Source organism: Vigna umbellata, chromosome 1 (assembly GCF_029865625.1).
Source record: "Vigna umbellata cultivar VRB3 chromosome 1, Vumbellata_1.0, whole genome shotgun sequence".
NCBI lineage: Eukaryota > Viridiplantae > Streptophyta > Magnoliopsida > Fabales > Fabaceae > Vigna > Vigna umbellata.
The window spans coordinates 17698138-17714288 of NC_142165.1; the positions used below are offsets into that span (position 1 = coordinate 17698138).

General features: G+C 29.4%; 2 protein-coding genes across 2 annotated transcripts; one reads left to right on the top strand and one right to left on the bottom strand.

Moving 5' to 3' along the window:
- Window positions 1-136: 136 nt before the first annotated feature.
- Window positions 137-5813, bottom strand: LOC124838139 (alpha/beta-Hydrolases superfamily protein). Its single transcript, XM_047313659.2, has 5 exons — window positions 5418-5813; window positions 5024-5217; window positions 4749-4782; window positions 687-1297; window positions 137-572 (listed from the first exon to the last, which is right to left on the bottom strand). Exons 1-5 carry the CDS (start codon window positions 5722-5724, stop codon window positions 294-296), a joined length of 1425 nt encoding a protein of 474 aa, XP_047169615.1. The 5' UTR covers window positions 5725-5813; the 3' UTR covers window positions 137-293.
- Window positions 5814-13773: 7960 nt separating this feature from the next.
- Window positions 13774-15667, top strand: LOC148204839 (heat stress transcription factor B-4-like). Its single transcript, XM_088098759.1, has 2 exons — window positions 13774-14157; window positions 14743-15667. The coding sequence occupies exons 1-2, from the start codon at window positions 13846-13848 to the stop codon at window positions 15553-15555; spliced, it is 1125 nt and encodes a 374-aa protein (XP_087954885.1). The 5' UTR covers window positions 13774-13845; the 3' UTR covers window positions 15556-15667.
- The last annotated feature ends 484 nt before the right edge of the window (window positions 15668-16151 follow it).

Genomic DNA, 16151 nt, shown 5'->3' on the forward strand with positions numbered 1-16151 from the left:
TCAGTTCGTTCTTCGTTCCTTGGCCGATTTATGTTTGTTTCTTGTTCTTTCTATTCGTGCTAATTTTGCCTCACCGATACAAAACAAGTAAATTTGCTATTTCGTAGTCTGTCGTATTTCGATAAGAGGATGAATAGAATTTATGAACTTGATTTTGTCGTATGTACCAGCATATTTTGAATTATTAATCTGATTACACCACAATTAGTGGAACACATCTTTAGAGTAATTGTTCAATGACATTCCAATATTGGGTGTTTATTTAGTTGCTGCTGCCTACACATGCTTCGATCTCAGTCAGCCTTGGAATCTTGCGAGTTTTGAAGTTCCAAAAGTTCGGGTAAACATTCCAACCTGGTAAGATTGACATAATCTGTAGGAAGATGTTCAGCTATTCCTGGAATCATCAATCCAAAGAACCTGATTATCGTCATGATCCAGGTCTGAGTATAGCTTTTACCTACAACGAGGGGGAGAAGAAATCCTCTAATAAGCTCCCAGACTGCGTTTAGTATCTTGGGCAGGACCCAGAACAAAGAAAAATAGTTCTTGTTTGGCTCCTCCTCTAGAACCTGGATGGCAATACATTACAAAAAACAGAGTCAGAGTATATCAGGTTTAGTATGGTAAGAGCAAAATGAAACTCAAAATGAGAAATGATAGACTTCACATTCCACAACCCATACCTGGCCCTGGTATAAGTTGTTGAAGTAGAGGCAAGGACCAAAGTGTTTAAAGAAGAGGTTTTTGTCATCGTAAGGGATCCTAGGCACCAAATCATTGGAGTAAACATATCTCATGTATCTCACGTCATACTCTCTCAACTTGTCCTTCATGAACTCCCCAAACTCATAGTCCCCAACTCGTGGCTGCCCAAATGTATAAACCCCTTCTAACTTGTCCAACAGCCATGCCTCCTCATGTATTGTGAGAAGAGCAGCAAAGAGAATGGCCAAGGCTCCTCCCAAACTGTGCCCTGTCACTATGAATTTTGCATCCGTATTTGCCTCCAACATTGTTCTGAGCTTCTCTCTGATTGAATAGTAGGCGTAAGAATGGTGGGTGGTTTGGTCAATCTCTCTGGGCCATCCACTGTTCTTCTGAAGGCCCAAAGCTTTCATGAAGCCACCATGTATTCTACCCACATTGGGCAAGTGGTACCAAGAGATATCCACATCCGTTCTCCATTGATCCGCATCAAATGGATCTGTACCCCTGAATGCAACAACTATCAACTTCGGTTCCCACTTCTTATCTTGCAATATGATTGCTTGTGTCGACCACTGCTCTTGGTAATCTGCATCCCATCATTTCGAAATTTTACTCTCAAAACAATCATAATGGCGTTTTTATTTCCACTATTTTCCAATATTTATCTTTTGCTTTTCTAAAATGGAAGAAAGCAACTTAATATATTGATTGAGCTTAATTTAACCTTTACAAAATTTATAGACTAAGCATTACCTCCAATTATATATTGGATCTTATCAGTATCTCTAATGTCTATAGGACTTAGGTTTTCCAATAAGCCCTTTCATGTCCAAAAGTGTTGTGCTTGGTGTGTGTGTGTGTGTGTATATATATATATATATATAATATTTCTAGTTGATTTGAGATTTATGTTTTTTCTAATATATGTATTATTGAGTTTGTCTAATGTTAACAGGTGAGTGATTCTCTTAATAGTTGTACAATGATTTTGATATTGTCTCTTAATATAATTGAAGTATAATTTAATTTTATCATAGCGATACTCGAATTATGATATTTATGTTGTTACATTATTGAATAGGAAGAATTGTACATTAATTATTATTTATAATTTTGACCTAAAGATAAGTGTTTGAAGATTGGGTTGGCTAGGACGTGGATAAACTCTTTATCCAATCCACTAAAAAAACATTAGAAGCTGATTTACTTTGTCCCTCCAATCATATTTCATCTGTATCTTTAATTTCCAAAAATGATTAAAGATTACATTTTTTTTTATCAGATTTCGAAATTCAAAAAAATTTATAAAAGATTTCAATAAATTTCAAAATTGGATAAAAAAATAAATTTCTTTTATTAAATTTCGAAACTTGATAAAATTTTGAGAAACTTTGATAAAATTTCTTAGTCAAAAGTAAAAGTTCCATAAAGAAAAAATCTTCAAGTTTAAAAAAAAAATCATCAAAAATAAAAGTTTGATAAAGAAAAAATCTTTCATTGAATTTTAAAATTCGATGAAACATAAAAGGTATAAGGTTTTTAAATTACAAAGGATAGTTTTAAAATTTTAAAACAATTTGGAGGTACAGAAATAATTGGAGGTGTGGGATAAAACAACCACCATCAGATTGAGTTGAATTAATTCAACCCATAGTTTGGATTTGGTTAAATCATAAATAAAAATCAATTTAATATAATTGGTCTCAATCAGGTTGAGTGGAGTAATTGGATAACCTGACCCAATAAATATCTCCAGTAGTTGACATAACAATTAGTATAAAAATGAAGGGGATAATGAGTTTGAACAATTGTTAAGGAAAAATTATTGCAGAGTTCGTTAATTATCGTGTGACATGGATTATGTAAGTTAAGTTACTAAGAATACTTACCTTTTTAAGTAAAAAAGATTATGCCCTACAGCGGTTAACCTAAGTAAAAAATAAATAAATGTTATCAATTGAGAATTTATATATTATATTCTGGCAAGATATCTCTAATTAATATATAGAACTTAAGTTCTTTCAAATATTTCTTTTAATTTTGTTTTTCTAAAGTATATATGTGCTTCTAAATAGATTCTAAATAATCAAAGGTTAGATGGGAAGCAAAATGTGACTGGTAAATGGAAGGAACATTCCATGAAATTCAGTGTGGTCCAGAGTAAACTATGTCCCATTGTTTTTTTCTCTTTGTTAGGTTCAAGTTTGATTAACTGTGAACGACTAAAAACAAACTTTCAAAATTCAAAGTTGGGACGTATCAAATTCAAATTCCATGTTAAGAGTCAAATTTAACTTTTAGGAGAAGAACGATGTTGTTCGAGTTTCATGTACATTTGAGCTAGTCAAATTTGAACTAAAGTTTGATCTTGAGTTGATTAAATATTTCACAACTAGGTTGAAATGTTTATTTTCTGAATTATATTAATTTTAAAAAATATCCCTTCTATAAGTTGTGGAACATCTAATAATGTCATTCGATTCTTCACTGATATGAAATTATGGGATGTGATAAGTACATAAATCTCTTAAGATTTAAAGAAAATGATATTTCATCTCCAATTGAAAACTCAAATGTGATAAGTACATAAATCTCTAATTAAGATTTAAAGAAAATGATAATTCATCTCTAATTAAAAACTCAAATATGATAAGTGCATAAATTTCTAATTAAGATTTAAAGAAAATGATAATTCATCTTCAATTGAAAACTCAAGGGTTAAGATTGTTCATCTTAGAATTTTGTTATCGGTTGTTATATAATGTTGATGTTTGAATCAAATAATTAAGTCTTTACTTCTAATGTGAAATTATTAGATACATAGAAACAACTTATATATATATATATATATATATATATATATATATATATATATATATATATATATATATATATATATATATATATATATATATATATATATATATTAAAATGGTAAATTATTACATTAAAATTAAAAGAAAAAAAACTAAAATGATCATATAATCTTAGGATTTATTAACGTGCACTCACTATTTTATTATATTTTAATTCTGAAAGAATATGTTAGTATAGGTTACATATTTTAGTGGAATTTAAAAGTTGTCATAATTATAGTTTGTTCATATATACTCATTTTAAAAGATAAGAGACGTTATTTTAATAAATCCTATAAACACTTTTTAATGTATAGTTACCAGTTTTCCTTTTTTTTAAGAAAAAACATGTTAGCAAGCTACACCTATGATTTTTATGATTTATCGTAGGTATAATTTTTTAATACACTTTTCTAAAAATAAGTGGGTCTACATTAGCTAATCTCCTTAATCTTCTGTGATGATAATCTATTAAAATATATGAATCTAAAAACATAAAATTAAAATTAAATGGCCATATAAAGCGATAATAAACAAAACTATGATTTTCAAATAAATATAACGTGTAAAGTTTTAATCATGCGTGTATAAGTAACACAAACCCGAATTATTTGTGAACTATAAAATTTGTGTTATTAACTTTAAGCTCAAACTCATTGATATAGCTAAATGAATAAATTTATAAAACTATGAACTAAACTATAATAATTTATGGGCAATTCAACTAATTACGCCATAATTGTAACCTTAGTATATTATGATATATAATAATAGAGGAATCATGCCAACATTTAATGCATTAAATGTTTATGTCCTTCATATATAATGATGCCAAACACTTTGATATTGCTAGTTTAATTTTCTGATAAGAAACCAGCTTAGCAAAACATACATATATATATATATATATATATATATATATATATATATATATATATATATATATATATATATATGTATATATATATATACACATATATATACATATATATATATACATATATATATATATATATACATATATATATATATATATATATACATATATATATATATATATATATATACATATATATATATATATATATAGCAGTACTGAAAAGATGTTTTATCTATCTGCAAATTTTCGTATCTTCTAAGCAAAATATACAGGAAAAAAAGGGATGTTTCTTAATTACGTACCGTTCCAGAAGCTGTGTAACCCCAAAAACTCCATCTGCAATCATATTAAAACAGAAGAACAAAAAAAGGTAAACCCTACATCAAAATCACCAACACTAAAACCTAATTGAAAATATTTTTATTAGCTAATAATTAATTAACATATTACCTCAGATTTAAGTTCTTAAGATGGGCAACACTAGTAGAAGTTAATCAATATAATTATTATTTTTTAAATATTAACCCTTGGTGAAGTTAGTAAAAAATTAATTAATTAGGAATGAATAAGAACTTACATTCCAATGATTTTGCACTGCATTACAAAGAAAATTTTCATTTTCGTAGGAAATCTTTGAAGCCATCATCGAGAGGAATCCTTTGTATTTGGCATCATTTTGTTTAATGTTTCTGTCTAAATCAAGTCGTGTGTCAACGAAGCCCACCACAGATAGATATGATGCAGATGATTTCTCTGGTCTTTTCACCTTTCCTGCTTCACAAATTCTCTTCTCATATATCACTTTAAAAATAACTTCAATAATATATATATATGTTCATACCATGCAAACACTAATGTTTTTGTCTAGAATCTTTAACAAATATATTTTGAAGTTTTAAATTGAAAAGCTTCATACCCAAATGAAAATTAGTGATGAGAAATAAAATGATGTTATTATTATCATGAATTACCTCTTAGAATGTTGAAAAAGAGTCCTTTGAAACCTCCATTGCATGATAAAAGATTGAGCGAAAACTCCAAGATGTCTCCAACCTTCTTCAAGGAGTTTCTTGAGGCAAGAAGGAGAATCTGTGCCACAACAGATATGAAGATGAGCCATCTTTGTCGAAAATCTGTTGCCTGAATCTCTTCTCTGCATTCTATGAATCTTCTGTTGCTCAACTTAGAAGAGAACAAGAGCCTCCCAAGATCAACCACACTTGCTTCTTCTGGCTTCAACAGCAGGTAATTGCTACCAAATACCTCTTTGGATTCCATTGCTTTAAGAAACGCCTTTCCCAACTCAAGAAAAAATTATTCTTTCGAATGAATGTTGTTGCGTTGTGTGTGTCAACGTCCAAGGCAAAATGCAGCAAATGGATATCGTATTTGAGTTATTATATACATTCACAGCGTACGTTAATTAATGTCGTGTTTTACATTTAATACATTATTAATTGCTAGATGTTACAGACAGAAAACTACGTGTTTTTTGTCGACTTTGAGTATTTTAATATTTTAAGGAACCCTAGATTTGAGAACTGTGTTTGAAAAAGATATTAAAAATAGAAACCTAGTAAGACGCGTTATCTACCAAAAACTAATTACTTATAAAGTAAACTTTTCGTAACAATAACGTAGACAGAAACAGATCATCGAATCGAGTAGCATGTGAAAAAAAATAGCTGTATATGGTAATTGGTTAATGAATAACAAGGAGTTAGTTTTTAATTGATAATTTTTTTTTGGGTGGAATTTGTTAATGGAGAAAATGTAGAAAAAAAAAGATTTTAATGGGCAGTCAAATTGTCTAACGAAAGCTTATAATGTATATACTTTATGAATATTTGGTATCAATAATATTAAAAAAAATAAAAGATAAACATTAAAAAAATAGTAGTATTAAATATAAAGCTGAGTAAAAGAAGTATGTGATTAATGAATTAATGAGTTTTTTTGGTTTTAACCCTTAAATGAGGTTTTCCCAGCACTTTGGTTTAGTGTGGGTTTTTCTTTTGTGGTCTTTTTCTTAATGAATGCTGATGAGAAAAATGCCCAGTTGGAATGGAATACACGTAATCATACACTTTTACCAATTCCAAAAACCTGGTTTTTCATCACTAAACTAGTTGCTGGGTTATGACACACTATGATTTAATCCATAGATAGGTTTTTTCTTTCTCCAAAAGTTAAAAGAATGAAAATAATCTGTGCTATTCTTCAAAATTTTTCCATATCAATAGAAAATATTTGAATGGACTAAAAAGGGATATAAACAATTCCTGATTTTAAAATCTGAAAATGAGAATAAAATGAGTGTTTACGTATATTCATCTTCTTTTATTTTAAACTGTTAAAATAATTCTAATTTAACTTATAAATTATTTTAGAATTTATGTAATTCTAGTTTCCTTAATTTTACTTAGCATTAAAAATATTTATTTCTTTTATATTAGAATCTTAATAATGTCATTTTTTTATATTTTTATTTTTATTAATAAATAATTAGATAAATAATGGGTACTTAAAAAAATTGTATAAAACCAAATTTCATATCCATAAAAAACAAAAAAAAAACTATTGCGTGTCTCTAAGGTTCCTTGTATTGTTGGTATATTTTAATTTTGTCTTATTATCTTTCCCAAGCTTGCACAAATTCAGCTTGAGGTTGGCGGATAATAAAGTTTTCCCAAAGCTTGCGCACAATTCAGCTTGGCATATTATAAAGAAATTAATTTAACTATAACTACTTACAATAACAACACATCTAAACTTAATGAATTTCATTAAAATAGATTTTGATACCAAGCAATTTGGTGTACTAATTATACAATTTAAATTAATTTAATATCTAATTAAGTTAACTAGAATATTTAATTATTGGTGAAAATGGGTTAATTATGTCACATAATTTATGTTTGACTATAAAAAATCATACTTAAAAAAATACAGTGAGGTGGAAACTTTATTGGAAATTAAAACAACTCATTTGTTTATTTTTTGTGGGTGATTTATATAGAGAGCCTTCTATCTTATTACATTTATACTTGCACGAAGTTAGTTGTCTAAATCTCTAATTTATTTACAATGAAATCATTTTTTTATCGATAAATATTAATTGTTAATATTTTGTTAGTGGGAGAGTTGAACCTAAAATCTCTTTCACTCTCCCTTTCAAATTTACCAAACCAACCTTATAACTTCCAAATGTTAATGGAAGAACTGAACCCACAACCTCTGGCACCCTCCCTTCCAACTATATTATTAAACTACCTTATAACTCTAATTCACAATGAAATTATGATTGTTATTGGAAAACTTGTTATTGGGAAACTAGTGTTTTCTTTTGTTGTTAATGGATTTTTCATGGTGGTTGCTCTTATTGCATTTAAGTTTTTATACATCATTGAGATATGTGTTTTATATATCAATGGTTGTTTTAGGATGTCTTAATCACGAAAATGTATGAATGTCTCATTTTACATATTTTGGTCATTTGTGTTTTATATAGGTAGAACAAAGTCATTACAAATGATATATTCTTTTATATATTTTAGGTTATGCTTTTAAGTCAAACAATTACCTTTAAAAACAACAAGACAGGGTATTATAAGACTAAATGTAAGTTTACGTTGGGTATTATTATAGGAATACGAGAGAGTGAAAGATATAGAAGGAATATCTCAATCTCATTAACTTTTATTAAGCTTAACAAACAAGCTTAAATACACAACACACTATAAACAAAACAAATTAGAAAGAGATGTACTTATATAAGTATGAAACCCGTAACTATCATAACAGTCATAGTTTTGGCTTAACTCTAACAAACCACCTTAAAGAAGAATCACATTAAATTCACAACACCAACGAGCTTCCTCAAACTCTTAAATCTGTCACACTTCAACGCCTTAGTTAGCACATCTGCTAGCTGCAATTCTAACCTACAGTGTGTAATATCCATCTTTTCATTGCTGACTTACTCACATATACAGTGAAATTTGGTCTTAATATGTTTGTTTTTACCATGAGAAGTTGGTTGCCTAGCAAGATCAATTTTTAATTTGTTTTCAACAAGTACTTTTATTTTGCAAGCTAGATCAATTTTCAAGCCTTTCATCCATGAATTCGGTTAGATAGCTTGGAAAGTTGCTTGACAAGCAACTACATATTCTACTTTACAAGAGGACAAATCAATCACTAGCTCCTTTGTTGAGCTACACGAATGGGAGATTTTTTTAAGGAAGAAAATGTACCTAATTGTTCTTTTCCTATCCCACTTATCACCACACCAATCTCCATCTGAATATGCAATAATACTTAAAACAACGCATGCCTTTCCCTTTGGAAATAAAACTCCAAAACTATATGTGCCTTTAGATAGTGTAGGATTCTCTTAGCAACATTTAAGTGAGATTGTGTAGGATCTTCTTGGCAAATCCAACACTGAAATTGAGATCAAGTTGTGAATTTCACATGTATTTTAAGCTCCCAACTATTTTCTAATAGACATTGGGATCAATTGTTTCTTCTTCTGGTTCCTTTTCCAATCTCAAACCAACTTCACTTAGTCTGTTGGATGAGTTGCTATTATGCATTTAGAATTTCTTCAACATGTCTTGTGTAGAAGATGATTAATACATAATAATGCCAATTTCAGTTTTAGTGAACTCTATTACTAGAAAATAGCTTAGTTTGTCCAAATCACTCATCTAAAATTCATCCAACATTTCAACTTTGAATTATACTATTAAATCCTCACTGCTTCCTATGACCAACAAATCATTTACATATAGGCACGTTATTAGCTTCTTAGTTTTCTCATTATTGTAACAACACTTTACATACACACCATGTTTAGAAGCACACTTCTCAAACCTGATACTACTTATAAAAACATCAATTTGTTGGTTCCAAGCCCTTGGAGCTTGTTTGTGTCGGTTTAGAGCCTTTCTCAACTCGTACACAATGTGTTTATCCTCTTTGATCTCAAACCCTTAAAACTAAAACATAAACATATTCTTCAATCTTGTCATTTAAGAAAAGTATTTTATTGATGTAGTCACCAAAAAATATTATTTATTTTAATTACTCTGATTTGAAAGACTAAAACACTATTACCATATATTTTGAGGTCTGATTTTTTTATTTTTTTGCCAAACGTTTTTGTTAAAATAATTTATGCTTAATTTATTTCTTAAAAGGAATGTGATGCGGAAAAATTCTTTGTAAAAACCTTTAAGGGAGAAAAATAAATAATTTTTTCTATTGATTAAAACTAACTTGTGAATAAGTTAAAAATAAAAATTTTAGAGAAATTACGTAAAAATTTCTATAACATCAGGTTATGGATAAACTAATTTTAATGTTTAGAACAACTATTTTAGAAATTTTTTCATATTTATTTCCTGTAAGTAACTTATTTTTATTCCTAAAAATTAAAATGATCATATTTGAGAATCCATCATCGGTAATTTATTTCTTGATTTCTATCTAAAACTCTGAATTAAAATAAACAATTAAGAAACATTTTAAATTTAATTAAACATTTATAAATATCGTATTTTGTTTATAACACTTAAAAAAATCCTCAAATAATAATCAAGGCAAAAAACAATTAATCAGTTACTACTAATTTAGATACTAATTTAGATACTAATTTATAAACTAAAAATTAATTATTTTTAAAATAATTATTATAAATAAAAAATTAGATAATAATTTTTTTAGTAATCAAAACTTTAATAATTAATATTAGTAACTAAGCAAACCTTTAATTATTATTTTTATATTATGTATAACTACTTTTACTATATTTTATTAGATCCAGTCCAGCTAAAAACTATTATGTATTTAATTTTCTATTAGAGACTACAAAATTTAAGGTCACTTTATTCTATATAATTTAAATTTAGTCATAGTTACTTTATATTCTATTGTTCTTGCTATCTTCACCACAAATTTTAAATTAGATTTGTATACATGTTAACCAAACCAATTAATACTCAAAACACTATTAAGTTTAAACTAATGCACACAAAGCTTTGATTACATATAATTTATTGATTATATTTATTAATTGAACAACATTATGGAAACAAAATACTCACAAGCCTCGACTTCGATGCTGATAGTATTTGGGCTCATACTAATCCGGCCCAGAATGTGGGTATTATGTTAGTTTCTTTTTGTATCTTAATGTATTTGTTCTTGTACTCTCATAAATTTATGTATTCTAGATTGTGTTATTCGGAATGTAGGTTTTATATTTCAAAATATACAATCAAAAATGTAATTTTTATTTTTTATTTTGAAATACAACAAACTATATACTAAAATATATAATTTAAAATACAAAAATTATATTTTAGATTAATAATATTAAATATATTTGTATTCTGAATTATATAATTCATAATATATCTCTTATTTTGTATTCTGAAATGTACAATTTATTTATAACATACAAATATATGTCGATTAGTAAATTTCAAAATACAAAAATTTAGGAAAGTACGTGTCAAATAAGATATGTAAGAAGAAATGACCTCATATATGCTTTAAAATGGGCTATCTTTATTATGGTCATTTATAGCCCAATCGTGTTTGTTGTGATTTTTTAATGATAATTTTGACCTGTTTTGGAAGGTTGGTATGCAAAAGCTTAATAATTTTAATAAGTTTCTTTATTTCTTAAAACTTGATTTAGTAATTATTTTTATATAACGTAGTTAATGTATTTCGTAAAATATGTTATTTGTATTTATTGGTTATAAGTTATTATTTCAATAAATGTAAGTTAGATAATTTAATTATTTTTTAATCTTAAATTATCGTAATTAGTTGTGAATCTTTTAGTTTAACTTGTATGTTAATGAGATTAATTATATAATTTGTATGACTTTATCTTAATTGAGTAGATGTGGATTGAGTATATATTGATCTAATAGAGTGATATTTATTCGACTAAGGTAAGATTCTATGTTATTATTATAAAAAAAAAAAACTTGAACATATATGGTACAATAATATATTTTCTATTTTAAATTTCAAACTTGATTTTTATAGCAAGTCTCAAATTTATCAACAAGATATTATGTTGAATAATAAACGGGCGATAAATATTGGATTTTATATAAGAAAACATAATTTCCTATTGTTTTGCATTGGCACTTTAACCCTACTCTTTTCACTTTCATCCACTACAAATAATAAATAAGTAAATAAATAAATATGCTTTTCACTTTTGTCATTTAGATATTAAGGAAATCTTCAAGCAACTTGTAAGTTTTTCTCTTTTTGACCTTCCAAATTATGATATCTGTGCCCTCCTAATTAACAAACCAAATAATACAGCTGTACTTAATGGCAATATTAAAATCTATAAAAAATGTATGGGAAATTGAATTAGTATTAACTTTTTCAATACAGTGAAAGAAACATTGATGATAAAGAAAGTACACTGTGAGTGAGTGGGTGTGTTAAAAATATTTTCTCATAAATTAAAATTAATTTGTATACATTTTTATATAACCTTTTAAGTTATGAAAAAAAGAATTTTGTAATTTTTTATAATTTAATAAAAAACCGTATAGAGAAAGGTATTATTGGTGTGTGAATGTGTGGGATGCAGAAAGGAGGTGGAAAAGGTGTAAGTAAAAATTTTGGTGGGAACTTTTGAGGGTCAATAATTGAATTGAATCACCTGGGCACGTGAGCAGAATGAGGTTAAGCGTTGTAGAAAAGCCAAACGTGGAATCTAAACGTAAAAGTAAGGGAAAGCAAAACAGCAGCAGCAGCAGCTATAGAGTTAGGTATAGTAAGTAAAAGTGATTACCACACTGACACATCGTGTTCAAGTTTCAAAACTCTGTGTTTCAGTTTACCGATAACCATTTTAAATTATTTCTGTAAATATTATTAGTTCCCAGGTAAACAATATCCAGAATCACTTTAGTATAAAGTGCTTATTATTACTTTTTATTATTCCAGTTACCTACCAAGTATCAAAGTGTAATGAAATTTATTGAATTTAAGATATGTCTTATTTTGACTATCATTAATATAAAAACGATCTTTGTCGTGACTGTATTTAGGTATGAAGTAATAAAATAGATGTAAAGAATTGTAAGGTAACCTTATTTTGAAAATGTGGAACAATCGTAAAGAACTGTAAGCTGTTTTGAGTTGTTATATATTTTTATTTGCAAATTTAAAAAGAATACAATAAATATACAAAATAAGATCCTATTATTAAAGTGGAGGGTGTTAAAAGTAACATTTTCTCTGTTTTAAAGCTACAGTTATCATAGCTTAATGTGCACATGTTAACAAAAACATCCATCATCATAACTATAGACTAAAATAAGTTTATTTTCAATGCGACACTTTTTTAAAAAAATGGAATGCTTAATAAATATATGAATAAAGATATAACAAAATAATACCAATGTTATATTAAATTAGTATGATTTAAAGAAAAAAAAAACTAAATTAATTAAAGACAAACTTTTATAAAGGAGGGAATAGAAAAAGAGACGTAGAAGAGGGAGGAATGTCATGACTCAACTAAAAGATCGGTAATTTGCATATTTGCATGGCTCTCTGTATATTTATCTTGAAGGAGAGAAAAGATACATTTTTTTTTTCACAGAAACCCACTAGGAAATAATACATAAATATTTTTGATGAGTATTGAAAGTAAATATTGAAGTATAATAAATGTGAGTGTATGATAATGTGGAAGAAATTGAAAAATGAGATATGAACAGGGAAAGAAAGGGAAGGTACAAAAGGTAAAGAGGAGACTTATGTTATCTTCTTTGACAAGATTCCATACATACATACATATATATATATATATTTAAATTGATTTTATTGATAGAAGAAATATAGCAGTGCTTTAATCTCTCTGTTACCGAGGGACATAGTAATTTGGTTTGAAATTGCAGATATCTTTGTTGATTACATAATAATTCAATCCACCAACTTGGTTGATATAGTTTGGAATGGTGAAAAATGTAAAGTCAGAAAAGAAGGAATGAAGGGTCCAAGACTGCACCTTCTTTCTCTTGTGCTTCCTTTTAATTGGATACGAGCCATCGGTGTCAGAAAAACCTGAACTCTTTCTCTGCATCACTAACACAATAAAATCACAAACACACCTACAAACATATAGTCACGGGTTTGCCTTGAAATACCCTTATTTCACACTCCTCCAACACCTACTTACAGACACTTATTCTCCCACACGTTTATGTCTATATACTACTTTTTCTGTCACCATCATTTTTTAGTTTACCCTCTCACCAGTAATATTATTTTAATTCTTTCTCATTACCAAAACCACATCCGTTTCTCTCTCCCCTCCTTTATAGCACCATTCCTTCATTCCTTCCCATGCTCGCTCGCTCACTCACACACTCTCACTCTCTCTCTCTCTCTCTTTTTCTTCTCTTCTCAATGGCTCTTCTACTTGATAACTGTGAGAGCATTTTGCTCTCTTTGGACACACACAAATCAGTTCCTGCACCTTTTCTTACCAAAACATATCAACTCGTCGATGATCCCTCCACCGACCACATCGTCTCTTGGGGCGAGGACGACGCCACCTTCGTTGTCTGGCGGCCCCCAGAGTTTGCTAGAGACCTTCTCCCCAACTACTTCAAACACAACAACTTCTCAAGCTTTGTTCGCCAACTCAACACCTATGTATGTCTCTCTACTCACTCCATTTTTTTTCTTTCTCACGTCATTCTTTTTATATACAATATTCCTTCTTTATATCTCTCAAAACATCACCTGAAACTCAATATATCAGACAAAACTTACCCAGAGTTCTTTAACCCGGTTTTGGTGTTATTTTATTTTATTCTTTCTGTGTTTCTGGCGCGATGATTATTCTTTATGGAAAATCTGATTAATAAACCTGATAGATGACTTTTTATGGAATGCTCTTTTCAACCCGTTTTTTTTCTCTCTCTTTCTCTTCATAAAACATCTTTAAAAACAGTATCTTTTATGTTGTTCTATCATTAGGGAATTGAAATTCTTTCTCGATAGACAAAAATTTACATTGAAGATCAATATGAGCTATCAGAATGTGATTTACAATAGCCATACATAAGTTTTGTATGAATCTAAACGCGCTTTTCGGCGAATATTCAAACTGTGATTTACCACAAGGAGACTGGCCTTCTGCTAGACTTGGTTCGGGTTTAATCCCTGTAGCTTAAAGATGTTACATTTTTTCATGCTTCTGATTAACCAACTCGGTTTTACATTGTTTTGAAATAGGGTTTCAGAAAGATTGTGCCTGATAGATGGGAGTTCGCTAACGAGTTCTTCAAGAAAGGAGAGAAGCACTTGTTGTGCGAGATCCACAGAAGGAAAACCCATCAGCAGCATCAGCAACAGGTGCAAGGCATGCACCATCATCAGTTTGGACTCAATGTTCCCCCTTTCTTTCCCTTCCACAACAGACTCAGCGTGTCCCCTCCACATGACTCGGACGAGTTAGCCAATTGGTTCGACTCGCCCCCTAGAGGAGTTGCAAGTAGAAACAACATCATCAACGACAACACCACCAGCTACAACAATGTCACTGCACTTTCTGAGGACAACGAAAGACTGAGGAGAAGCAACAACATGCTCATGTCAGAGCTCGCACACATGAAGAAGCTTTACAACGACATCATCTACTTTGTTCAAAACCATGTCAAACCCGTGGCTCCAAGCAACACTTACCCTTCTCTTCTACTATGCAATAACAGCAATAACAACAGCATATCATCGCAACCCTCTCACATAAACAACGTTTCAACAGTTCAGAGACGGGTGAAACAATTCGTGGCGGGTTATTCCAACAACAGTAAGCAAGCGCGTGCTGTGAACTCTCCCACTAACAGCTCCATCACCATCGTGGAAGATGAACCTAGCAGTAACATCAGCAAGACCAAGCTTTTCGGAGTGTCTCTTCAATCCAAGAAAAGGGTGCACCCCGAGTACGGATCTAACAATCTTCAAAGTTCAGAAACCAATAAGGCGCGTTTGGTGGTGGAAAATGATGATTTGTTTGGCTTAAATCTCATGCCCCCTTCAACCTGTTAGTCACACTCCTCCCCAAATTCTTAACTTCAGACGAATCTTGCCATTTCCTTTTAAACGCTTCACATATATGTATGTATAAATATGAAAATATATATATAATTTTTTTCCTTGATCCCTGGTTTAAGTTTTGAAGAAGGCAACTGATGTTGATGGAGACCCGCGTGTGTGTGGAGGTTATATTGAATATTGTGTATCTATCATTTTGGCTAATATTGTCATGATGAAGAAGAATGATTGTTAAAAAGGAATACCAATGGAGTATAGTATAGATATGACAAGAAGGGAGAGATATAATAGTTAAATTTTATTGTGGATTTGAAATTGAAAACTGAAAAGCATCAAAATTGATGGAGATGGTTGGATGGAAAGATGTGAAGTTAAAGGAAAGTATAAATGTTTTCAACAACTGTGGGTGGTGGAATTGAGTTTATGCTCTGAACTGTGGTGCAACTCATTGGTATGATGGGAATTTTTGTCTTTCATCGGTTGAAGTTCTTCTTTTATGTGCACGAATGAGTTGCATTAATGAGAAAGAGGGTGCTTACAGTTTTCTTGGGGAAAAAGCTGAGGACTGAGAATGTTACAGGCTGGCCGGA

Coding starts and splice junctions, on each gene's coding strand:
- LOC148204839 (XM_088098759.1), top strand. CDS start 13,846: ATGCTCGCTCGCTCACTCACACACTCTCACTCTCTCTCTCTCTCTCTT. Junction 14,158..14,742: donor TTCGCCAACTCAACACCTAT/GTATGTCTCTCT, acceptor GTTTTGAAATAG/GGTTTCAGAAAGATTGTGCC.
- LOC124838139 (XM_047313659.2), bottom strand. CDS start 5,724: ATGGAATCCAAAGAGGTATTTGGTAGCAATTACCTGCTGTTGAAGCCA. Junction 1,298..4,748: donor GTTACACAGCTTCTGGAACG/GTACGTAATTAA, acceptor GATGGGATGCAG/ATTACCAAGAGCAGTGGTCG. Junction 573..686: donor ACAACTTATACCAGGGCCAG/GTATGGGTTGTG, acceptor ATTGCCATCCAG/GTTCTAGAGGAGGAGCCAAA.